General features: G+C 42.8%; 1 protein-coding gene across 2 annotated transcripts in view; it reads right to left on the bottom strand.

Annotated features, from left to right (window-relative positions):
- ADGRB3 (adhesion G protein-coupled receptor B3) overlaps positions 1-27,886 on the bottom strand; it is a 1,104,008-nt gene that overhangs the window by 76,413 nt on the left and 999,709 nt on the right. For both annotated transcript variants that reach the window (XM_078648009.1, XM_078648010.1), the window contains 2 exons: positions 27,159-27,198; positions 23,628-24,271 (listed from right to left, as the gene is read on the bottom strand). In XM_078648009.1, coding sequence (XP_078504135.1) covers positions 23,628-24,271; positions 27,159-27,198 — 684 coding nt within the window. The remainder of the gene's footprint in view (positions 1-23,627; positions 24,272-27,158; positions 27,199-27,886) is intronic.

The following is a 27,886-nucleotide window of genomic DNA, read 5'->3' as shown; positions in this document are numbered from 1 at the left end:
ATAGCAAGTAACTTGAAGTTACCACGACGACCTAGCCTGACAGTGTGAAGAGCAAGCATGGGCTGGTGTGCCAAACAGGAAGAGCTGATCTATAGCACCTTGGGTTGTCCCCAGAAATTCCATAAGATTTAGAGCAAACGGTAGGAATACTATTGCTTGTCCTCTACATTGGAGATTGCGCCCTTAGAGAATCTGGCTCCTTCGTAATTTGCTGGAGACTGGAAGAGATTGAAATGGTGTGACTTTGACTGGGAAGCAATTCTTTCTTTTAATTTCATGTTGTATTCTCATCTTCAAAATCAATTTAAAAAAATCGTTTTAATCCTACCCTGATATAACTCCTTCCAAATTTCAAAAGATATGTATGAAATCATAAAAAAGAACTGCAATATGGTGGATACTGACCATTTCACTTTAGGACCTCCATTGCTTACTTTCAAAACGGGCAGCCAATAAGGGACATTCTGGTTCATATTCACCTCAACCAGTGGGTTGTGGTTCGATGTTCCTGTAGATGGTGGAGATCTTGTTGTGGAAGTGGTTTGTTAGAACATCCCAGAGAGCCTGTGAAGGAGTGGCCGTCAGGCAACAGAACTCTCTGATGCTGAAGTGTTCCTTGGTGCGGTTGGGGCTTGCTTTGATGCGGTCTGCTAGGGCGTCTTTTTGTGTCTTCGAATAATTGGTGGTATTTGTTGAAGGCTGATTTGAAGGTGGCTGGGTCCGTGGTGTCGCTGATGGTACGCCATCTTCCCTCCCATTGTTTGCAGCTGCGTTTCATTGTACTTTGTTCTAGTGTGTACCAGATGACTTGTGTGGTGGATCTGCAAGGTCTTGGCTGGTTTAATGGGGGCAACTAGGTTGACAGTGTTAGTGATCCAGGTGGTGAGAGTCTAGACATCTTGTTCAAGGTTGGCAGCTGGGTCGGGCTGGTTGGTATTGATGGCGTCCATCCAATAAGTCTTTGTCACTTTGTTCCAGGTGCAGAAGGAGAGGTTGGGGGGCTGGTGGCGGTCTGCGGTGATCCTGCTATTGTGAATTAGACGATGGAATGGTCTATTCAGGTGAATTTTGTGAAATGGCTGTATTTGACTCTGTCGCTGGATGTGAAGATCGGGTCCAGCGTGTGTCCTGCCCTGTGTGCGAAGTTTTTGACCATCTGGGTGAGGCTGATGTTGACCACGCATTCTAAGAAGTTGGTAGAGTTTGTGTCTGAGGGGTCATCCAGATGGAAGTTTAGGTCTCCGAGGACGATGTAGTGCTAGAACTTGATGGCAAGTGGGGCGATGAAGTCTTTGATTGTGTTGTGGAGGCCAGTGTGTGGTCCTGCAGTTCTGTAGGTGAGGGTGCCTTTGATGGGCTTTCTGTCTTCGATGTGGAGTTGGAAGTGGAGGTGTTCCATGATTGGTGTGGTGTCATCTTCGGTGCAGTGGATTGTTTCTTTGTGGATGATGGTGATGCTTCCTCCACGTTCGTTGATGCGGTCCCAGTGTGCCATCTTGCAGCCCCTGGGTGTTGCGTTAGCTATGTTAGGGGCGGAGGAAGCATTGAACCAGGTCTCTGTGATGAAGATCACATTAGGGGTGAGGGTGGAGATGGTGTCCCAGCCTTTGGTGGCATGTTTGCAAAAGAATGGGCATTGAGCAGGAGGCATCAGAGTGGTTCCAGGGTGATAGTGGTCAGCGGAGTGACAGTGGGTGAAGAGACGGTGGTGGCAAGTTAACAGTCCTGCGGTGGGACAAGAAGATGTGAGGTAGCAGATGTTGCGGTGTCCTGGGTCCAGGGCTTGGAGTTCTGCTGAGGATTATGTGTGGGTGCCAGGAAAGGCCAGGGTTCCTGGAGCTGGGCGTGGTCCAGTCACAGAAGGGCACAAATGGGCTTGCCGTCGGTGCGCCTTCAGATCACCAGCCTCATGCCCACTGCATGCGTCCGCTGTTGTGCAGTCATGCTGTGACCTCCATTAAGAAGGTCCTGGGTGGTGGGACAGTCGCTGGGAGGCTGTGGGTGGGGCCGGCAGGAGGGGGAGAGAAAACAGATGGGAATCGTGCAGGCGGCAGGGGGAAAATGACATAGCAATAAAAACAACAATCAAGCAAAATTAGCATAAAAAACACAATCTAACAAATTGAGCGCCCAAGGGGCAACACAAAACCAAAACAACTGGGAACAAAACAAGGCAACGCAATAGAGGCAGCAAGGGGAGCAGCACACGGGGAATTAATCAATGGGGTGGAGCTGCAACCTCCATTAAATAGGTCCTAGGAAGTGGGAGCGTCACTGGGAGGCTATGGGCGGGGCTGATGGGAGGGAAAATGAGCAAATTGACCGGGTGGTGGGAGGAAATAACAAAGCAATAGAAACAACAATCAGGCAAAATGAGCACAAAAAACTAAATGTAACACAAGCGTACTACGGCAACACAAAACGAAAACAACATGGAACAAATCAAGACAAGGCAATAGAGGCAGCAATGGGAGCAGGACACAGGGACCCGAATACTCCAAAAAGATTTCCAAGAATTTGGAGCCCATTGGTAATTGTATACCCCACCCGATATTGAGCATGATCTGATTATGAAGCATGTCACCTTGGTGGAAGAAGGTCAGTTCTCCTGGGACTTGCTACATGGTGTTATGATAACACTTTATTGTGAATCTTAGTGTGCATTTTCCTGATACTTATTATTACATGTAATGAGACACATTTTAAATGTGTTCTAATATGCAGTGAATTCCACCTGATGTTTGAATTACATTTTCTCTTCAATGTGTAATTCACTGCTGTAATCTGTGCTTTCCTCTTAGTCTCTAGAGTGGATACACAAAGGAATCCTCTTCCGTATCATTTACTGCTGTCCCTCACACTGGGGCGTCTTCTCTGGGCTTTGATTGATCTGTAACCTATTGTCTCAAGTCCCATTATATAACTGATTTACAAATTGAGTCCCTAGAAACTCGCTAATCATTGTTGTGCTCAGCTATTTTGACAGAATTCGATGCACGCCTCTTTTTCCATCAGGAGCCATTGTTTTCAATGATGAAATTACGCACTAACAGCACGAGCAGGGAGTCTGCACACATGAGGAATAATTATAACATTTGCTTACGTGCAAACAGTAGGTGATAGGTTAACATCTACAAGTAGCAACCAAACGTTGTTTTTTGAGCTTTCTGCCTTGTTGCTCTGATTAAAAATAACACGTTGAATACATGCGCTTGAAAACAATAGATTAGGGAACACAAAGTACGAAATTCATTAACGCACGTGTAGTGTTTAAGCCTTTAAAATTAAATTCAATAAAACACCTGTTGATTCTGTTTTCACTAGTTAATCAAAGACGGCTTCCCATGTGGTTTTTCACAACAGGGTCAGATATCTGGATTCACACAGTTTACATTACCAACTCTTCTGTAAGACCTTTTCTGCATACGTTGCTGATCCCTACTGTACTTCCCCTGGTCCTGGGTTTGTTGGCCAGGCACCAGCATATATTGTAATCCTGAGAGATTAAGCATTAATCAACTAACTCATACAGATGAAAATCCATTGTACTGGATTGCCAAAGCAAGACTAATGAGGATACCTGGATGCACAACTGTTGGATGCACTCACTATTCACATAGTAGTAGGGACAGCAGACACTTCTGTGGCCCCTTATGTGAAACCAGTTGCACAAACTCACATTTCACATGTGTGCAATGTGAAAGAGACAGTCCATCTTTTGCATGAGAGCCTCTTCCTGTTCCATGAGGGAATGCACTTGCTCAGTGCCTCTCCGATAGTACAGACACAGGCTTGTGGGCAAGGATGCTAGCGGTAGGTGGACTAATTGTGCACCACTTAGGAAGAGAAGATGCAATCACAAACTGCGTCCAGCTGTGGAGGAGAGGTAATTCCTACCCTCACCCCCTCCAAAGGCAGGCTAGTTCTGACCAATGTGAAAGAGGAAGCAGCGGTTTCTACCATCACTCTACCTTTTACGGAAATTCTCTGCCCAGCATATGTGTTAGCTGAGAAAGCGGAGCAAGAGTTGAGTAAAGGTCACTAGGATTCAAGGTCAGATGTTGACTGAAGGTCGCTGGGCCATAGACAATAAGAAATACATATATTCATGTTGTCCACTTAGATTCTAGTAGCATCCTTCTGAGGGAGATGAGTAGAAACTAAGATTTGGCACCAATTACTCCTACACTATCGGTCTCCAGTGCTAGCAAGATGCTTATTTAGTTTTTATGGTCACTGTAGATATCCTTCAATTATGTCACTTGTTAGCACCACTCGCTGTACTAAAGTTTGTAATTTGCCATAAATTGGAAAAAGTACATTTTTCATGCATGTCATTCTGAGTTCTGAATTAAATCTGAAATTGAGCGCAAAAAGCATTCGTGCCCAATTTAAGATTACAATTTGACCACAACTTGACTCAGTTCTAGGGTTTTGTCCAAGCAAAGTCTTCCAAATATTTTCTGAAGTAAATTGCTCAGCCTAATCAATGCACAAAGGGGACTAACATCTGTTTTTACCTGTTAGAAAGACATATCTTCTTCCTGAGAGGTCAGAGTTGGATGCAGCAAACATTGCTGCGTGGTACCAAAACTACCCCAGAATGTTTTTTTAACCAATTTTACCGACGATCTCAGAATGACGAGCAAACATTTGTATTGTTCACATAGCAGTGCATCCTTAACCAAGATTACTAAATATGCAAATGCATGCCACAAACATCTCAAAAATGTATAGCCGTTGCACACTCTCTCTTACGCACATTAGTAGACTCGTAGTTGTATCTAGCCAGCAGTTAAAAGTTTGCCTTGACTCTACAAACTCATATGATGCAATCATCACAGATTTTACTTAGGCACACAAAGAGTCAGGTAAAGGCTTAAAGGACCTCTTGAATGCAGTGAACCAGTTCACGTCATGCAGGATTTGATCCTCAGCGGTGCCAGGATAACTTTACAAGGGTTCGCTGGTTTCCTTGAAATGGGATTTGGAAGATTCATAGAACTAGATCTACTGTGGTGGCGTGTTGAATGCTCACCCTGTAGACAGTGTTAGAAGTAGGGGCGGGGGCACCTTTAGACAAGTTCCTTACTTAACCTTTGCAGAGGCGTTTTAAGGTGAGGACAAAGTGGGCTCTGGTCCAGTGCCTCAGCCTTTCAGAGGGCCCCCTGGTAGACCCACCTATGTTCTGCACAGAAACTTTCCTTGATGACTTTGACTGATTCTTAAACCAATGCTTTAATGCTGTTTTTCTTTCATTTATTTTTAATGTGGCTGATGTGTGAGAGTCTATTACATACATTTTATAGACAAATGTGTTTATATTTCAAGCGATTGTGTTAAGAGAACAATGGGGTTGCCAATGGAATGTGCTGGTGGAACTGACAGAGACTGAAGCTTTGGGTTTCTGTATAAATATTTCCCCCCATATGCTTTTGGGGGGAGTCCTGATTTATAGCCCCCTTGGTCCAGCAGCAGATTTCTAAAAGCTCTGGACAATGTTATTACCTATCTGGCCTTGCGCTATTCTCATTTTATCCTCCTCTGCGATTTTTAATATTCATGTAGACAACCCAGAAGCAGGGGACATGCTTGAGTTTCTTGATATCATGAACCAAGTACATCTTAAACAATTTGTTATGTATCCCACTCACCGAAGTGGTCATATCCTGGATTGAGTATGTTCTAATAAGACATTTCTAATGGATGATCACTTTCCGGTGATCTAGTCGGCCCACTACATGATCAAATTTGCTTAGCAAATGCAGAATAAGCAGATAAAGGCCACTAGGGACAAAAGGCAGTGGGGGTAAGATCACAATAAGATTGACCCCTGGAATTTAAAAAGTAGCTTGCCATGTCTACCTCCATGCTGTCGGGGGAAATTAAGGCGGCATTAGGCAATTGTAATCAATAAAGTGGTTGAAGAACTTGCCCCCTCATGCCATTTTAGAGGAGGAAGAAACTCCCTCTCAAAGCCCTGATTTTCCAGCCTTCTAAAACTGGAAAAACAACATTGTTAGAAGCACTCTAGATATGGGGCAGGCAGTTCTGGTTCTTCTGAATTTATCAGCGGCTTTTGATACTCTGCTCCTAACCCGTCTCTGGGAAATTGGAGTGGATGGACTACCCTGGAACTGGTTCAAATCCTATCTGGAAGACAGAACCCAACAAATCTGGATTTCTACTTTTTCAGCCACCACCCAAAAATTGGATATGGGGGTACCTCAAGGCTCAGTATTGAGTCCCTTGCTGTTTAACATTTATGTCTCCCCTAATTGAGATAGTGGAGGAACTCAGAGCCAAAGTTATCTCATATGCAGATGATACACAGCTGCTCTTCTCCAGGAATGAAGGTGGTGAGGCAAATTGCGCACATGTCAAGACTTGCCTCAGTGTAATATTTCACTGGCTAGCGAAGGCTCAATTGAAATGTAACAAGGACATGACAGAGATCTGCTCTTTGGGAATCTCCCCCTGCAGTTCTGGCTCTCTTTTTGGCCAGATGAGTCCCCCTGCCATTGCCCCAGGGTGGACTGGTAAAAAACTTGGGGATATGGTTCAAAGATAAGCTATGCTTTGGTCCTCAGATCAAAAGGCTGTGGGGAACATGTTTTGGTATTTTGAAAGCACTAAAGAAATTCTTACCGCTGCTCCCCACTCATTCTAGGAAAATGGTCATCCAAGCTGTGATTACGTCACGCATTGACTATGCCAACACATTATATGTTGGTCTGCCAGGCTATCTCCTCAATAAACTCCAGGTGATCCAGAATGCAGCTGCTAGCTTATTACTCAACCTCCCGAAGCGGGCCAATGTCATGCTGCATCTTCGTCACCTTCACTGGCTGCTGGTGAAAGAAAGGGTGAAGTTAAAATTACTGGTGATGGTACACTCCACCTTATATGGCAATGGTTCGGTCTATTTGAGATCAAAATTTTGTTTCATTCACTGGCCAGGCTACTACGTTCCTCAAAAAAGCTAATGGCATGTACTCTTTGGGTCCTCAAACAGAGGGCCGGTGGCAGATACCTGTCTCTGTTAGGGCCTGTGGCTTGGAATCAGCTCCAGACGGAGCTACATGCTATGAGTGAACCGAGGTCATTCAGAAAGAAACTGAAAACCTTGCTCTTTAAATAGACCTCTCTGATCCATCTAACCGCCTAGCTGGGTATGCACCACGACACTCCTTGGAGTTAACATAACATAACATAAGCAAAATACATTAAAAACTTTCTCTTACATCAAACAGGACTTCACATATGAGAAATGGGAGGGTGTCACAGATATTATTTGCAGTAATATTAGTGAGCTACTGTTGTGTTACAATATTGAAAACACACGTCACTATCTCTGAATATTAGATGTAAATACATTTAGAATTTGGAGGAGTGTGCCTGTGCACTGTCAGTGACCTGGCCGAAGAGGCCATGAAAGAGCTGAAATTGGATCATAACTTTACAGCTGTTCCAATTGTGTGACCCCTAAATATGTTTGGCCCAGGGCCCCCAAAATCCTTAAGATGTCCCTGAGCCTTTCGTCTTTTCATATGCATGATGTGGCATTTCAGATTTCTCTATGACGTAGATGTGCAGTTACACCACCTCTCAGGAGCTCTCACAAATGCTACAGGTGAAACCTAAATTTTAGATTTGTTTATGTCGATGTCGCTTATGCTTTTACATATTTTACCTGCAGTAGCTCCAATTGCCCTCCTATCTGCTTCAGTAAAACAGTAGAAATAGAGAAAAATGACAAGAGTTTTAGCACATTTTTCCCAAATGGACCATTCCAATTTGAGAAGTGCCTCAAGCTGAGGCCAAACACTAGCCTCAGACAACCTAGAAACTACTCCTAGGTTGCATAACAATACACAACTTTCCTGAATTTAAATGAACTGCCATTGTGTATACTTTAATAAAAGAACAAAGCTTGTTTCAAATCCGTATTCTAGTGGGAAAAACAGGTCCTCTCAATCGATAACTCATTTGAAGATAAAATAAAAATAGTCATATTTGTATTCAGAGAAAAGCCAGAAGCAGACGCCCAAATAGATGGCTATTCTTCCCTGAATTGTGAAGAGTGTACAGAATTTATGAGCACTACTGGTTGAGCAAGACATTCACCAACAGGGAAACGCCCATTCTGTCGACTCATCTGCCTTGTGCCCGCGCTGATCTTCTGTTATCATGCATGCCAACAGCTAAAAGAAACCTAACATGTATCTGAGAGGCAGAAATGACAGTTGATGTGATTGGCCACTCTCTTGAATTACTATTTACCAAGGATCGGTTTGCAAAGGTTTTTGTGTGTCTACGTGATACACAATAAGAAGATCTGTGCAATTTTGTTGTCGAAAATTGCACTGTCGATTTTGAAAGATGTGCCAGTATGGCAGAATTGTCACTGTCGAAAATGTAGGTATGTATGCTGGAAAGAGAGCATTTCGAAGGGTCGGGTTTCACAGGTAATAATCCACACAATAAACAAATGTAAAACTGCTCCTTTCTAAAGACTGAGTAAGATTATTTCAAAGGTGGTAAGGGAAATCCATATTGTTCACAGTGATGCAGCTGAAGGGCATTCTGCAAGGAGAGACATATATTCTATGTAGAGAAAAAAAACACTTTTGCGTCATGTATACATACATGCTAATTATCCACATAGTGGAAGCCTGAACGAGTAAATATAGTCCATTAAAAGTACTACTGCAAATCAACTTATATATCGTAAGTCCGTTCTTCTCCTGAATGCAACCAATATTTACTACTAGTAAGAGCAGGAGCTAAACTGTTATCCGGGTGTCAGTTTATAAGGTTATCTTGGAATGGTGTTCACCAAGGGAGACACATTGTAACGTAGAGAAATCAAAAATAGCCAGCAAGTGAAGAGCCAATGCAGTATATTTCTGCATGCTTGTATTGCATGGAATCTCTGGCAGTAAACGTCCACAGAAGTATCCAAAGGCCTCTTCGCTGACTGCGAAAGTAAAGACAGCAATCAAAATGCAAGCATAATCCTACATGAATACATTTCAGATTTCTTTTAAGAATCGCTCCCAAAATCACCTTTACAATCCAGAGCATCAATGTCACCAATTACACACAAATACTCTTTCATCACAATAAAATGTGTCTCCAGTCATAAACCAATCCATGCCAGTTTATTCATATAAAGCCACCAAGGCTGGGAATTCGCTTTTATAAAAAAGACAACATTGTTAAATCATTTCTCTCTGTGATCCGCCAATCACTCCTCACACCAAACCACCAAAGCAAAACATCGCAACATGGTGAACCTTCAAATTAATCAACCAATATTCTACCATTGTTCACCACAGCCTGTTCCAATCTCCTTTTGTTATCCAAGACTATGCCATTGGCCTTATTCCATAAAAAGATGCCTCATATATGCATTTCCCATTGCAATGAAAACTGTTGGTGCTTCATAATACAAGAAAGGTTTTCCTCGCTAATAAAAGAAGCTGAAGTCTCTGGCTGGAAGGTCGACATAGACATGGAAATCCACCAAATCCTCAAAAATATCAGAGCATGGGTCTGTAAGATCATATTTTCAAACATTACTCTACTGAAACACCTAGTGCAGTTTCAGATCAAGTGCAATACATAAACAGTGAGCATGCAGGTCTGGATGATAACAATGCATATTCTCAATAAAGGCCATTCTTGACCCATGAAAGACATTGGATTCTAATGCCCTATTCTACACATTTTCCTTACTCACTGAATTTGATGGGTCTGTTGAGAACTGGTTCCCTACTTTCCTCAAGAAAGAATACAATTCATATAAATCATTTCCTAAACTACAAAATACTCTCTGCGTGTGTGTGGAGTTTACTAGGCCGTGTGACCCTGAAATCACCCTCAAATGTGACCTGCACATCGAGCTGGGGACGCTTCAGATGCCTTTGTCTCAGGAACCCGTAACTCAGGAGAAGTTGCATGTGCCTTGCAGCTTTCAACATAGAAACATCAATATAATAACTATGCGCAGACATAAGGAGCCTAATGTGAGAATTCTCCAAAGCAGCCTGAAACCTCCTTTTCGAATTTGGTGAGTATCAGCACTCACTTGCATCTTCTTCAACTGCTTTTAAGTTTTAAGTATGACCAACATGCCTACGTCTGTTCAAATGTATTTAGTGAAAACACCATTAAACATGTCCGATCCTTGCTTAGTAGCCCTGAAACTTTCAGGTGTATTTTTATGAGCTAGGGGTGCCCCTTATCCTGCTGGGTGTTATTACGTGTCCATCCTAGTGAACCCACAAAACCTATGATCTTTCAGGTGCTGAGCTGATGCCAGTTACTCGCGTTGATTAGACTGACGTATTGCAGTAAGTGCGACGAGCATGCGTATGTTGATTAGTACACCGGCGCCGCTAAAAGGGGTTGCAGGTATGCCGGTGAAGGGCAACCACCCGGTATAACTAACAGAGACAATTGGTGCAGTGTGGATAACTGACCCTTACCCTGATGAAATTGCTGTAAGATCACATTGGCAATGAAACATGATGGTTTTAATTGAGCAGACACACAGCAAGGAATAAAGTAGTATAGCCATTGTTTGTTTAGCTTGTTTTTAGACTAGGATCATCAGGTTTCTATGCTAGATCCTGATATTCCTGATAGGGTTCATATATACCACACTGAGCACGTTCTTGTTGTTCTTCTTTATCACCATTTTGGTTCATAAGTTGGCAGCTGCTAATGATGAGAACCTGAGGATACAGGCGAGAACCAGTCTGTAAACTCTCATGGTGTTACTCTCGTGAGGCACTGCTAACTTTTCTCACAAACTTTTCTCACTCCTTTTCACACTTTTTTGTTTCACTATTCCCCCTTCTCAGTGGGTTCATTTTACACTAGAGGGTGGGATAGACAGCGAGAGACAGCACACACGCCAGGTTTTTAAGAATACCAAGTGATTGTAGTCACCTCATGGCAGACCGGATATATTGACCCACTGTCCTGCCATACAAAATTGTGTGACTAAAAATGCATGATGGACGCCTTTAGCAGTTCCTTCAGTTGATAGAACAGGTCTTTTGTTGTGTTGAAATTTGTGAGTGGGGGGCGGTCTGTTCTTTTGCACCCCCTAAGCTCCTGTTTGTGAATACCTCTGTAAGTGTGGCAAAAATCATTCCTTTACAGTAGTACCAAGAAACCACTCTGTAATTTACATGCACTTATAAATAAATAGATCAAGTGTATATGCCATAAAAATACAGGAGTTGAACTAGAGAGCTTCAAAATGAAAGTGCAAGGAGGAATACTTTCTCAATGTATGCACTAAAGCCACTAGCCCAACATCTAAATTTTAGAAGGAAGCTGAACACCCATCTAATCAAGGAGCACTACATTCCCGATCTATAAGTGACACTAAGCTACCTGAATTCAGCACTAAGAACCTATCCATCCTGGCACAATTTTTTACAAGCAGATTCATCATACTTGTCTACAACAGAACCCCTCAGCTTGCCATCTGGTGTTGTACTAAACAAATCCCCAACAAATATGTATGATATTACAATTATAGCACATTATGCAGTAATGTATCTGGCTCAGGAAACTTGCATTGAGTGAGTATGTGGATTAATGATTGAGTGAGTGCCTACTTTTACAATTATCTACACTAGAAGTATTTTTCTCAGTCTAACCTCATTGAGAAGCTGGTTGCATGCAAAATCTTCACTATTTTGGCACTGAAGTCTAAAATTACTGGTTAGCAATTATTTGAAGTTCTCGATTGAAGGGATAACCTTGACTTTTATCTGCAAGCAAATCTGAGCCAAATCATACAAAAAGTGAGTTATGTAGGCAAACTTTGATTTCACTCATTTAGTTAGTGCAATTGCATAAAAGATCCAGTAAATTAAAAACCCTTTTACCTCCCCACCCGCCACCCAAAAAATCTACCAGCACAAAATTATATGATTTGCAACAAACATTTCGACAGCTCCAGAAATGAGCTGATGTCACAACCTAGTAGAGGATGAGAGGTAGACCCAGCTGCTATCAAATTGTCTGTAATGGAACTAAATGTCAGAAGGTTTCCACAGGTTTATTAGTATATGATTTTGAAATACTACTACTTTTATCATGGAATCCAGGTAATGCTACAAGGTGAGATTATGGTACACCAAGAAGATATAATTTCATGTCAGAGTCCTACTGCCATTTTCTCTAAATGACAGTAAGTATTGAATAATGTTATGCAATATATTTTGCTGGAGCCGCTGGTGGCAATGTCAACATTTACTTCTGTTTTCTTTACTGGATTCATTTTCCGGACACCTTTCCTATATTCATACTTAAACAGCAGCAAATCATCTGACCAAGGTTTTGACTTGATTCAAACGTGTATGCCGCTGATAAATCTGGCAACATTTTGTCATTTAATGCATCAAAGGATGGGGGAAGAAGGAACCTCTAAAATGAACCGCTCAGCTCAGCATAGTTGGGGTGCTTAATGGTAGCCTAAACTTACTATCTCTGTTTGGTTCTACAGAAATGAAGATAAACTTTTCAAGGACTCAGAGATCTGGGTGGCATCCAACCGGCAGTAATGGAAGCTGCAAATGTTCATCGAGTTTAACATTGGCAAGTCATCCTACAAAACAATACATAACAGTTCTCTGAATCAAGTCAGTAAATAATGTATTGCACACAAGCATAAGGACCTTTTTAATGCTGTGTACGGGGAAATAAAAAGTAATTGAGAGGTGTCGGAACTGATTGCGATCTAGGCGATTATGTATATGGCAAACTACAATGTATTCTAGCAGTTTAGATACTAAATAAAAATAACACAATATGCCTGAAATGAGTCAATGTGTGAACACCTAATGTGGAATTATTAAGAAAAAAGTAGGCCTTGTCTTAGTGTGTCCACACTTTCTGTGAAAAGTTACTATCTACATTGCAGAAGTGCACAATTCCTACCTGGTTGGTGCAGAAATTCTTTTCATGTGTCTGAAATAAAAATGCAGCAGAACAATTCCCACACAGCCCCAAAGACACTGATCACCCCACAGCGTAGCGCACTCTCCTTCCTTTTACTCCCGACTTGCTGCTTATCCTCCCACTCTCAGTGCTGAAAGCCTCATTGACACACTTACCCAGATCCTGAACCAAATGGAACATGAACTTGATTCCCTAGCTAATGACATCTTGCATCTAAGACAGGACCTCTAAAACCAGGCCAAATTATCCCGCTCTCACACTTCTGATAGTTATAAATTTCCCCCCACACAGGTTCTCCAACTGCCATATAACACATCCTCTGGCCTTCCACTCCCTTGTATCTTTCATTCCTCAGACCACCACGGAGCTCTAAGTCCCATATTCACTCGGGAAGCTGATGCTATAAGCAAATCTTCCATCACAAAGGACCAGAATATGGTTCACAAGCCTCCCTCCACAATCCCAGTAATAGTGGACACAAATAGAATTGTAGGATGATTTACACGTCCAGACCTCCTGCTCAACACACCACCATTCAAACACTACAGTCCACTAATGATAATCCCTGACCTCTAACATGCATGCGCCTCAACTGTAGATCAGCAGCTCAACATGCTACAGATAACGCCAAAGCTATACTCGGTGAAGAAATAAATATTGCTTTCCTCACTGAATCCTGGCTTAATGATCACTCAACCCCCATACTTGATCTTCTCACAGCACCTGGATACATTATCATTAGACATAACAGACCAAAAAGAACAGGTGGTGGACTGGCTATTATTCACAAAAAAGGAATACATCTTTCCATCTTAAAAACTGCAGAATACTCAACTTTTGAATACCACGTAGTTGAACTTATAGGCAAAGGCTCCTCTCCTACCAAGCTACATACCTTCTCCTACCCTCCTGGTGATAGCACCCTCTTAACAGACGAGTTAACTGACCTAGTAACACGGTTCTCCCTGACTGACATGAAGGATGTGTTCTTGGACGACTCCAATATTCACTGGAACAACTAGAAAGACACCACAGTCCAGAACCTCACTAACCTTCTTGTAATAAACAACTCTGCAATTAACCAAACCACTTTGAAGGCTCCACGCTAGATGAGATAATCACCAAAAATGAGCTCGTCTCACTAAGATGCATCCCACCCATTGACTGGTCTGACCACCATCTCATACTGTTTAATATTGATTCCCTCCTCAAATACCACCCGGCCTCAACATATACCGAAGCACTGGGCTATTCCCAATATCTGATTTGGAATACAGGAATCGTGCCCAACTACAGCGTCAAACCTCTTACTCACTCTATTGATTACCTCACTGCCCACTATAATACAGCGACGACTGAAGTTCTTGACCAAGTAGCACCACTCAAACTGAAACAATCGAGAACTATCCAATCTAAATCTTGGTTTAACTCAGATCTTAACAACAAGAGGAGACAACTCAGACAAGCAGAAAGGATAGGGAGACAGAACCCCTTGACAATGCACCTAGCACTGCTAAGATCGGCACAGATTTCCTATAAGAAGCAAATTTTTTGCAAAAAAGCCTATTTTTTGCACAACCAACTTGACCGTACTAAGAATAGACCCAGTAAACATTTCAACATCTTGAAATTGCAAATTACCCTCACCTCCCATCACGAAATACCAGCCACCAAAGACCGCTGTGAAGAAATTGCCAGCTTGTTCAATGATAAAGTAGCACCAATTAAGCAATCCTTCATTCAAAGCCCAAATCTGCCATCCCTCCCAAACTTTCCGACTGATTCACTTCCTTCCACTGTAGCCCCTCCAAGAGAGCTAACTAATGAACAAATGTATCCCCCAAAAAAGAAATGTCAACCTGGATCTCACTCAGCTGAAAAACGATGCTAAGTGGTCTGACTTCAAACCCATGACAGAAAATATAGTCTTCAGTATAATTGGGTACGTAAAGCCCAACTCCCACACTACGGATCCCCTCCCATCTTCTAAAGTTCAAAATCTCACCACATCATTGCCCCATTCTGGACAAAAATCATTATTACCTCTCTCAACTCAGGTTGTACCTCACTCCCTCCAATTAGGACTAATCACACCCATACCCAAAAAAACAGGGGCAGGCCCTAATGATCTCAACAACCTCCGGCCTGTCTCCAACCTCATGTTCCTAGCCAAAACTATGGAGAAGTGCATTTTAAAACAACTGAACCAACATATAGATTAATTCACCCTCCATGACACCTACAAATCAGGATTTAGAAAAGGCCATAGCACAGAAACTGCCATGCTCAATATCTCAGATGACATCCACAGATCTAAGACTTAGGTGACGCATGCCTATTTATCTTACTCAACTTATCGCAGATTTAGATATCCTAAATCACCCAGCATTACTTGAGACACTAACGATCTGCTCTAGTATCAATGGGGCAGTCCTAAGATGGTTCACTTCTCACCTGCAACACCGCTTGCAACAAATTAAATAAACACCTGTCTCCCTAAACCCACACCAGTTACTCTAGGCATACCCAAAGGCTCAATCCTCTCCCCTTCCCTTTTCAGTTTCTTCATGGAACCCATAACATTCATCCAAAAGCAAGCAGGAGTCAAATATCTCCTATATGCTAATGACCCTCAACTCTACTACAAAACCAAATCACCCAGTCGCATCCTACATCTCAATGCTGTACTAATTAAAATGCAAACTTAGCTTAATTCCAACCACCTAAAGTTGAACCCCAACAAATATGAACTGCTACTATTCTCCCCTACAAATAACCTTCTACCAATCTGAGACTAACTCTAGAACCTGGATGCCCTAAATTGCTCTCTCACTCTGTCCAACTCCATAAAGTCCTTAAGCATCACCCTGGACAAAAACATGTAACTGAAGGATCATATTAAAAACTCAGCCAAAGGATGCTTTACACACAAACACCTCAAGAAAATCAAACTATTCATTCCCCTAGATGATTTTAAGATGGAAGTACAATCTCTAGTCCTTTCTAAACTGGTCTATGGGAACACCATATTCACTGGGATGCCAAAAAGTCACCTCACACCCCTAAGATTAGCTCTCAAAATGGCAGCCTGGCTCAGAACAGGTTCTAAACGGTTTGAACACATCACACCGGCCATCTAGATCCTCAACTGGCTTATATATTTACAAGACTGCTTGAATCACCCACAAAGCCCTTCAAACACATATCCCCAAATATCTAGACAATAGATTTACCTTTGACCCTGCTCACAAGCAGGTCGCTCACCACGCCGCTGTACTGCCTCAGCTGTACTGGTGTTTATTCTGCTGCACTGCTTTGTCTGGAGTCTGCTTGACTGTTTTTGTCCTGTTGTAACTTGCCTTTTTTCCTCTCCTTCCTTGACTTGTTGTAAGTTGCCTTTTTTTCCTCTCTTTCCTTGCCTTGTTGTAACTTGCTGTTTTTTCTCCTTCCCTGTTCCCCCCTGCTAACTCTGTGCCCTGCCTGCCTTTTGTTCCCCAGCCCGCCGTCCATCACCCGCTCTTTTCCGCTCTTCCCACCCTGCATCCCTGCCCCCCCTACTCACTCATTTGCCGCCCCGCTCCCGCCTCCCAGCTGCTCCTCGCTCCCAACTCCTCTTATATGGAGGCCGCGCGCAGCGCACGCGCCGCTGAAGCACCTAAGGCAAGCCCGTCTGCGCCCATCCATGCCTGGACTGCGCCCAGCGCCAGAACCCCTGGCCCTTGCCACCACCACAACACCTGTCATCGCTATGATGCCAGCACTCTTCACGCTCTCAACACCGGACGGCTACACACCTGCTACCTGGCCGCCCCGAAGTGCACCCATGGACCTTTCACCTGCCAGAACTGCAGCTTCAACAGCATCTGCCCCGCCAAGCTGCCGACCAGGAAAGAGCCCAACTACCTCAGATGCATCCTCTTCAACACTTGCTCTGCCCGCAAACACACCATTGAACTCTGGGACCTACTCGACTCAACTTCCCCAGACGTCGCCTTCCTGACGGAGACCTGGCTAAACCCCGCCTCGGCACTCAACATCGCCATAGCCGTCCCGGAAGGCACCTACTCCGTTGGTGCGGAATCGCCATTGTCCACAGGAACACTCTCGGAGTCTCGACCAACACCGATGACATCATCAGCACCCCCGAACACTTGCACTTACGGATCCACACCAATCCCAACACCACCCTCAGAGGAAATCTGATCTACAGACCCCCGGACCCTGGCATCAGTTCAGCTACTCCATCGCAGACTTCGTCAGCACACAAGCCCTCTCCTCCACGGACTACATCCTCCTCAGTGACCTGAACTTTCACCTCGATAACAACAACAACACCAACTCCACCACCCTGATCGACAATCTAGCCAACCTCGGACTCAGACAACTCGTCACTACACCCACCCACTCAGCCAGCCACACGCTCAACTCCATCTTCTCCGCAATCCCCCACGTCTCCTTCAACCATACCACTGAACTCCACTGGACTGACCATCGCTGCATCCACTTCACCTCCACCATGCACAACCTCACCCAACAGATGCCCCGTCGCTGCTAGAGCAAAGTCACCGAAGACCAGCTCACCACCTCCCTCGCCCAGAGCCCACCCGCTGACCCCACGACCCCGACACCGCAGCCCACAACCTCAGACAGTGGATCAATGACTGCGCCAACTCCCTCGCCCCACTCAAGAGACCCTCCAACAGTCACACCAGCAAGAAAGCCAGCTGGTTCACTGAAAACCTCCAGACCTCCAAGCAAACATGCCGAACAATAGAGAAGAACTTGCTCCGTGAACAAACACCAGACAGCTACGCAGCCCATAAGAATGCCACCCACAGACATCATCACCTCATCAGATCCGCCAAAAGGGTCTCCTTCAAAGACCGCCTAAACAACACACACAACAACAAAGAGCTCTTCAACATCGTGAAGGAACTCTCCAATCCCAGCTACAACACCAACGACATCCCACCTTCACAAGACCTGTGCAACTCACTGGCCACCTTCTTCCACCAAAAGATCGCAGACATTCACAACAGCTTCAACACCATGACCGCCCCGACAACCACCGAGACCTCCACCCCCACAATCACCATCCGCTCCAACCAACTTCTCGCCTGGACCAACATCACCGATGACGACACAATCAAGATCATGAACACCATCCACTCCGGATCTCCGTCAGACCCATGACCACACCACATCTTCAACAAAGCCAGCACAGCCATCGCACCACATCTCCAGAAAGTCACCAACATCTCATTCGAGACAGCAACCTTCCCAGAGAGCTGAAAACACACCAAAATCAACGCCTTACTAAAAAAAAAAAAGGCTGACCCCCAAGGACCTCAAGAACTTCTGGCACATCTTCCTGCTCCTGATCCCGGCGAAGGTCATCGAGAAGACCGTGAACAAACAATTGACCCTCTACCTTGAGGAGAACAGTATCCTGCACCCTTCCCAGTCCAGGTTCTGCAGCAACCACAGAACCGAAACTGCCCTCATCGTCGCCACCGATGACATCAGGACCCTGCTAGACAACAGAGAAACAGCAGCCCTTATCCTTTTGGACCTGTCAGCCGCCTTCGACAAGGTCTGCCTCCACACACTACAAACACGCCTCCACGATGCCAGGATCCAAGAGAAGGCACTGGACTGGACCACTCCTTCCTCTCTGGTAGAACACTGAGCGTCCCCTCACCCCTCTTCCACTCCGAAGCCACAGAGATCATCTGCGGTGTACCCCAGGGCTCATCCCTTAGCCCAACGCTGTTCAACATCTACATGGCACCACTCGCCCACGTCGCTCGACTGCACTACCTCAACATCATCTCCTATGCCGCCGACACCCAGATGATCCTCTCCCTCACCAAAGACCCCCACACCGCCAAAACCAATCTCCATGAAGGCATGAAGGCCGTTGCCAAATGGATGAGGAACAGCCGACCAAAGCTGAACTCGGACACTGGCTCCCCGTCAACAAGAGGATAACCTTCAAGCTCCTCTCCCATGCACACAAGGCACTCCACAACACCTGACCAGCATACCTCAACAGATGACTCAGCTTCTACACCCCCACCTGCCAGCTCTGCTCTGCCGACCTCACCCTCACCACAGTCCTCTACATCCGAAGAGTGACCTCCGGCGGAAGATCGTTCTCCCACCTCGCCGCCAAGACCTGGAACACCCTCCCCGCCCACCTACAGCAGACCCAAGACCTGTTGACCTTCAGAAGACTCCTCAAGACCTGGCTCTTCGAGCAGTAGCAGCATCCCTCCCCACCCCCAGCACCTTGAGACCCTCACGGGAATGTAGTGTGCTTTACAAATGTTATGATTGATTGATTGATTGATAGATTTACAAAGCAAAAATAACCAGAAATCTGAAAAGCTCCAACTCACTTCTTCTCATACCACTCAACCTGAAAAGGAAATCCACCCTGACTCACTCTTTTTCTGGTAATGCACCCAGGACATAGAACTCACCCCCTAGAGATTACCGTTGCAACCCCTCCTCCTCCTGTTTCAAAAGGGACCTAAAACTCCTTCTCCTCAACAATGACTTTAACACGCACTCCAACTGAACTGCGTTCCAATACCTCACTCTCTCTGACTATATCCTTTCCGACAGTCAGTTGCCTGATTGTTTCAGCTGTCTAATATGTCATTTACCCTTTAACACATGCTGTTCTAATTGTCCACTTACAGTTACCACCCTATCTACCTAACAGTTCTCTTTGTCTTTATTTATGCATGTACTTGAATCTAAGGGACTCACAATATATGTAACGCTAATTTATGTAAAGCGCTCTGGTACCTTCGGGTCTAGCCAGCACTATATAAAACCTATAAATAAATAATAAATACATTCACTTTCAAGGGCCTACACAGGTACATGATAGTGTAGCTGAGAACTATGCAACAGCTAAAACAATTTTCATACTCCTGCATTTTGATTAGTTTAGTATGAAATTGGACGGGCTCAATAGCATTCAAACCACACTGCCATGGAGAAGACACCCACTCCCTTTCTCTATGAGGAACCATATGTAAGGGATGAAGTCCAATATAATAATCTCAATGATCGAGTAAAGACATATTGATAAGGGGCTAGAGTACAATGTATAACCTGGCTTTTATTGCCGATGAATACTGTTCATATGGACCACAATAATATATTCACATTGATAGCACTTTAAATTGAACTTGATTGGACTCACTATATTTTTGGTTCAGGACATATTGGAAAGGCAAATAGAAGATATTTCGAACAAAAGACAGTAGGTTATCACGTATTCAGTGATTAACCAACCAGAGAAGTACTTGGAAACAGACTTCGTGGATTTAATTTTCAGTACTTGTGGTAGGAGAGCAGAACAGGCCTACTGTAAACATTTGACAGGGAAATGCCTTAAGGGTAAAGCACTCATATGACATATCTAATGGGGCAAGTTGTGTATATGATGTCCTAGCACAGCTCATTTGAATATCAATTGTGGTGACTATGCTTGGACAAGTAGCTAGCAGCATCAGGGAAAACCTTTCATGTTTTGGCTCTACTATGGATCCTATCTCTCTACTGATTTTAGGAAGCATTCCAAAACACATAGCCCTGAAATAAAAAAACGTTACATTTAAAACTATGTGATTTCTACCCAGCACTCTTTCCAGTGCACACACTTTGGAAGAATGAATGGAAGTATAATTTATAGCCTCTCTGAGAGGTCCTTCGAAACCAAAGATTGCACTCTCAATCAATTGTCCTGTCTTGGGAAAATAAGACTGACACGAGCTGAGCTTTTAGCTGCACCTTCACCTAACATTACAGCCTTTTAGAACACTTTTAAAACTAGAACCTATTTCAACCAGCATCCCTGAAATGTAAGTGTTTAGATAATTAGACTTCACTGACCCAAACATATACCGACTACGAATCCATCCTAAGCAAATAAACAATCAAGACATTGTACTAGGCTATGTTTACGAAAGATAGGACAGTTCCCAAAAAGTAAAGGATCCTCGAGAATAGACTCCCCTGTCATAAACGTCTGTGTTGTGCCACTGAGAGGAGTTATTGACTCGTGTTTTTTTTCCTGTCGCTCATCACTGTTTTTTTTTTCTGAGGATGACAGACAGGAAAAAAACCACATGATCCACTCTAACTAGGGTGCAAGATATACTGTCCTTCCTCTAATGACCCTGTTCCGTTGAGCAAAGGGGGGCTCTGTCGACAAAATATTTAAGGTCTGCTCCTCTTTAAATGAGGTACTGATGGCTTGGCGGGCAGGGTACTCCATCACATGTGTAACGGAATGCCCTCTCCGCAAAAGCCTAAATCCTGCCCTTAATTTGCATTTTGAATGCTTTGTTTGCCCAGCTAGACTACTGTATATCTTCTTTTGAGAAATGTCGGTCCAATGCCATTGGAGGGGGTTGAAGAAGAGTGGTCTACAGCTTCAGTCTCTGCCCTACCTAACCTTGAAGAAAGTGATCTGCTTAGTGGCGATCAACCACTAGATACACTTTTCAACACTTCAAGCAACTCATTGAAGACAGGTGAGCATCTCATGCCAACATATCTAAAAAATACTGCCACAGCCTGCGTAATTAAATCCATTGGGCTTGAGTAAACAGTCTATCGTTTGATCATGTTGGTCTTCCTTCAGCGAAAGAGCCAGTCTCTCTGGTAAATAAGCAGAACATCACGTAAAGGGGTAATACACAACACACTAGGGGACCAATTCAAAATGACAAAGAAAATACGTAAATTATGAGACGCACAGCTTGCAGCAATCCATGTTTGTAATTTGCAAGTATTTGAGTGGTTTACACACACATTCGGATCTCACTGCAGATGTGAAAATTCAAGCTTGGCTGAGCCTGAACTGTTTTCCTAGCACCATGTGTGCAAACTCTTCAAATAATGTACAGCATGCATGCATAGAGTTGTGCAAATGTTCCTTACGCTGTATTTTTTCTTCTGATACAAACATTTGTAAACGCACGACTCCTCTTTTTCCCTATGCCACCACAAAAATTGCATTTTGGATGGCTTTCACACAATCTGACAAGCACTGAAATCGCAATCATTTAGAAGCACCTTAGACTTAGAAACAGGCATACATGTAGCTTTAATTTGATACAAATACCCACAAAAATGATGAGATCATTTGGGTATTCATGAATATCAATTGCATTTACTTGACCACTCCATGGAAACTTTCATTGTCCCTTCCAGTGTAAAATCAAAACTACAGGCTAGTGAGTGACTGAGTGGGGCATCGGCTGCGTACAGTATGCTGACAGGGATCTTGTCCCGTCCATACTTCATGCATGTTTCACAATTTGCAACTATTTGTGTGTGTAAGTCACAGGTATGTTTAGGAAAGCATTGGATAGACTTCTTTTAAATTTGCGGAGCAAGGACCATTCTTTTGCTTTTGCAAGGGTAACCTCATCTATTCCCAAATAACCAGCAGACGAGCGGAAGTGACATCAAGCCCAAATCCAAAAGATTAGCTATAGCGAGGAATTTGCAGTCACTCAACAAATCGCATATTTTGGGTGTGCTCAAGTCCACGTTCCCACTCACTGGCTCTGTGAGTAGAATTGCAAAACTATCAAAGAAGGATTCCTTAAGTGGTTTTTCATTTGTGAATAATGAATAGGTTCACCTTAAAATTGCAAAAAGCTTTGTGAATGGAGCCAACGTGTTTGTTTTCAGAAAATGACAAGCTGTATCACAGACTCGATTAGGCTATTTACTGCTTAGGAAACCTTGATATTTCGAGACAATATGAATGAGTTTCCAAAATATTTTCTAAAGAGGGAACACTAATTGGTGCCAGAGAAACATTTGCCTGCATACAGTGGGCCGTTTTGCTGCAGGGGCAATTACTTAATATTTCATGTAAAAGCATCTTCTAAAAACACATTATCACTATATGTAATTGTTGTCTCAGGCCTGAGCTTTATCAAGAGTGTAACCTGTCTCTTCTAATCCTGTAAGTATTTTCGAACCTGAGAGATAGCTCTGCTCTCTAAACATAATAGGGGGTGTTGTGAAATATTATACCGATACAATTAAAACTGCCCTTACACCTATGAGTTTTTTCAAATAATTTTGAGAATTGTGCTGTTCCATGTAACACTTATTTCCATATTTTTCAGACCTGAACTCCTCCGATGACATTCAGGCTTGCGCACCTTAAAGTATTAGGTATTGGGACCGTTCATGAATTTTGCAATATTAAGACCTTTCAAGAGTTTAACATTTAAAAATACCTTTGACCAACTGGTCAATTTGTTAGGAACATAGCATTGCAAAATGAACACTTACCTATTGTTTTTCAGAGTTTTCTCTTGGTAGAGAACTACCCATGCCTCTTAAAGGACCCCAAGCTTGCTCCTTTTACTTGTTCACTATATGCAATATAGTTATGACATTTACACCTCAAATGTCACTAGCTGTCTCCGAATAGTATTTGGTTGCCAATGGATTGAAAGAGATCTTAATAAGCATTTTCTATGAATGCCCTATTTCACCAATTAACAATGCATTTAAACATTATACCATCCACAGCATTGTGTTTGTATGGCAAATTTCTAGTGAGTTTGATCATTTAAATATAAATTACTAACCTCCAGAGAGCTCATTGATACTGTTGACCCAGTTTCACTTCTGGAAAGACCCGCACAGTCATCAAGTTCTGCAGCCATGAAGTTCTTTACTGCTGTGCGTGGCTCAAATGGAAGGCTCTGCATATGTTCTTGAGCCATAAGATGCTGATCTAAATTTAAACTGAATTGGTCCATTCTAGCAGTGTTCATGCTAAACTCCGGATTTACTTTGTAGTGCAACAGTCTTTCGTGAGGCAAGGTGTCCATGCCCATGTTCAGCTTGCTCTCATCTTTCATCTGAGATGGCATGTTCACTGAACCCCTTGGCATCACAATATAGTCACTCTCCATCATCCGATCCTGAGTATGGCCCATGTCCATGTCCCCACCCCTCATGGTATCGTCCGTGCATAGGTACACAGTTCGTCGCAACTCGCTGTTCTCTTTTTTCAGACACTGATCAGCCAGATCACTCCTGTTCATAGGCATGTGCAGGCCTGATGGCTGCTGTATAATAACTTTGGACATAATGTTTCCAGGCAGCGTGGAGTAGCTCATTCCTTCTGGGTTCATTCCCTTTTCATCCTCATCGTCGTTCAGGGAAATCCTGGACATGGTTCCTGTAATAGTAGCAGCTCTGCAGGGTCCAATGTCTTTATGTAAAACTACAAAGTAAGAAAGCATTTATTAACATGCTATTAGTTCACAGATACAGGTACAAAAGCTTTGTGTCAAAATACTTTTTTAAATACAATTCAATGCAAACACCTTTTGCCACGAGTTACTGTATTAATGATTTACAAAATTAACCCTGCCAGCTTGTATACTCTTGAATACTGCCGTCTACTTGCTAACATTAAAAATGCCCTGATACCCTTTAGAAAGCCAGCTCATTCGAAGATACATTCTTCTAACTCTTATCCTAAATAATTGTTGTATTAATAGCTGGGGTACAAACAAGATAGCAAATTTTAGGATAATTTGTGCACTTCTGCTTCAAACTGTATTGAAAAGAGAGAACCAACCCAGCATATTTCACGGTCCAGCTACATTATGTCAGGATTGTATTATTGTGGGGATTTGTGTTACACTTACGTTTAAATGTACGGTTCACAGCACTGTTGACAATCAATCTTGATAAACAAAAGAAGTCTTTGGCATTCAGAATTTTAAGTAAAACGATATAATTAGGAGTGGAATTTGTAGCTGTCCTTCCACTGTATGCAAACAGGTTAGAGATAAACGTATTTGGAGTCTGTCAACATCAATACACCACAGGAAAACAACAATTAGACACACGCAAATCCTATGGCCTTTAGCATAAATCAGAACATTTTTTACTCATTTCTGGTCTGTTTGATATGAAAATTCACTTTCATGCCCTGGCATATATTTACACTACCATTAAAATTTGGTTTCAACTCTTTAAACATTCAGCCTCTTGAAATAATGCGCTTCTAACTCTACACCAAGCACTTCTCAATTCTTTCTTTTATTCGCTTTTAAATTGTCAGAAAAAGCTTTGACAAGTGTGTTCGAGTAAATCCAGCTTGCATGTGAAATGTTTAAAAGTATAATGTGTCAACATGACGAGAAAATTGCTGTGACTGTGGGAAAGAAAAACAAAGTGCTCCCAGAGTATTTCTTTTTATGTACTGCCCCTTAATTGGGCTGACTAAGAATAAATATATGTTTGCACAAAGGAACTACCCTCATGAACTTCCGCCCTGACTAAGACATCATTAGGAGGGGGAGGGCCGGGATGCCCTCAGCAGCTGGAAAGAAGGCAGGCACATCCAGTTTTGGTACTGATACCATGTTCCATTAGCTACTCTGAAAGCCACTGTTCCCAGTGACCCTGCAGTACGGGCAGTTTCATGTACAACCCAACTTTGCAACACTTTTGCATTCAGCCATATAAATAAAGCACAAGTGTAGCATATTTTACCTGCTGCAGGTGAGAGAGAATAGAGGGACAGTGAGCCCATGACATAATGCAAACTTAACACTTCAGGACGTCAGCAAGAGGCATCCTTGAATGTTACTCGTAAATTAAACACTGGTAGAAACTGTTGATGCCGTATTAAAATTAAAAATGAGGTATTAACCAAGAAAGGCCTGTTTTTCACATTGAATAGTTGTTTGTGGAAGATGCTTTTCTTCTCTCTGCTGCAGATGTTGCTACTTTAGAAGCCTACTGCTGGTTAGTGAACAGACACTTGTTTTGTATTAGACAACTGATAGCAAAGTTCTCATCAGGAAGTGACAATGAATGAAACATGAGAAGTTTGGACTTCACGAAAATAACATTGTAATATTTCCTAGGACTAAAGTTTGAAAGTCTATTATGCTCTGATAAGAGCATGACGAGTGAAACTGTTACTGGGAGCTTGCTGATATTCTATTGGTGGATGAAGAAGGCAAAAGAAAATAATGTTGCAACATAGCATTAATGTGTTTATCATAGTGCATATTCCTAGAGTAGCGCTAGGTTACAGAGCTTAAACTTCAGAGCCGGGGAGCAGATCGTATGGGATTTTTTTTTATACCGACCCAGAAATGTAGAAGTTTGTAAATGTCACTATAGCCAATTAGTGAACCATCATACATCTGTTTAAACTGAACTTGTGCATTAACCTCGGAACCACTCATTCTTAGATGACAACTCAATTTGCCCACTGTTTGGAATGGTACAGAGGCCAATTTCTAAGTTAAAATAGCAGCATTACTACAAATTACGTCAGCATGGATTGAACGTAGAAGAGATTCACGTGCCCTGTTGTATCCTGTGGTTAAACACATATCTTTACCTTCAAATGCTAAAAAGTGTTTGATAGATGTTAGGAAAACTAATGTTTTATTGATCTTTTAACAGGGCTGTTCAAGAAGAGTTACTGAGGGCAGGAGTATTAACTAGAAGAAAGAGATACGAACTATCACAACCTAATTAAAGTTCAGAGCAGCAACTTTCTGCTGCATAATCATTTTACTGATAATATGGAATTGCAAATTAATATTTGGACACCTCTTGCTGCTCTGCTTAATCCACTGCAGATGTTAAAGGCGGGCCAACATTTAGTTTGTGAGAAATGTCACCCCTTTTAGGACAGATATTGATGCAGTCATCCTATTTGCATATCTCTGCAGTTCATTTCCTTGGAAGCACCGTTATGTGCTCCTTCTATAGCTATTTCGTATGTGTGTGCTCACTGAGAGGAACAGGCATGCATGTACAGGAAAAGCTCAATTTCTCCCTTGAGAAACGCGTTTTCCGTAATAAAATATGCCAATGCTGCCTAACCGGATGCATGAGTTCCATTTCAAGGTGCCCCATGGGCAACCTTTTTCTTTATCCTTATATTAGAAAGATGGTATCAGTTAAAAAATGACATCAGTTCTGTGAGCAGAATAGGAACACTACTCCTACGAATAATCCCTAACTTCTTTTTTTTATATATTACTTTGTGATGGAATACAACAGTGTATAGCTTGTGTTTTAGAGCATTACATAAAATCAGGCTTCTGTACCAGGCACCATTTGAACAATCTTACCTGACCGACACGCAATATCCACATCTTTTTCAAAATCTGTCTGTTTAAAAGACATGATAAAAAGACAAATGTTAGTAATTTGAAAAACATTTAACATTTAATTGCTAACATTTACAATTACTTATAGGAAACCTTTATGCTCTGATCACACACCATAGCTTTTAAAAAAGAAACAGAGGCATCCAAAATGGTAGCATAATTTGAGTTACAAAATAATTCCCAATTATGTCTAACTCCAGACCTCCAGGACCTCAAATGCACCATCGCTATAGCTGTTGACTATAGAAAATATTGTCAGATATGTGGACATCTTGAAAATCTAGTATCTCTCACGAGTTATAATTGTGTCTACCCCAGACAGGGTGACTTTAAAAGGAAGCAAACTATGTCAGTGCTGTCTTTTGTCAGGGTCTAGGCCAGCCGCGGCCGGTAGAAGGTGTAACTGCAGGGCGGTGACGTGGGGAGGGGGAGGGGCAGATTGGGGGGTAGTAATGTATGGATTACGGACTTAAAAAGGTAAGTAAACATATAAATAAATAAAACGAATTTCATTGCGCGCACTGCGTCGCATTTGGTGATGCAGTGCACGCAACAAAATTCGTTTTATTCATTTATATGGTTACTTACCTGTTAAAGTCCGTAATCCATACATTACTACCCCCCATCCTGCCCCTCCCGATCACCACGTCACCGCCCTGCAGTTACACTTCTACCGGCCGTGGCTGGTC

Source organism: Lissotriton helveticus, chromosome 6 (assembly GCF_964261635.1).
Source record: "Lissotriton helveticus chromosome 6, aLisHel1.1, whole genome shotgun sequence".
NCBI lineage: Eukaryota > Metazoa > Chordata > Amphibia > Caudata > Salamandridae > Lissotriton > Lissotriton helveticus.
This window is presented reverse-complemented; position numbering and strand designations above follow the sequence as displayed.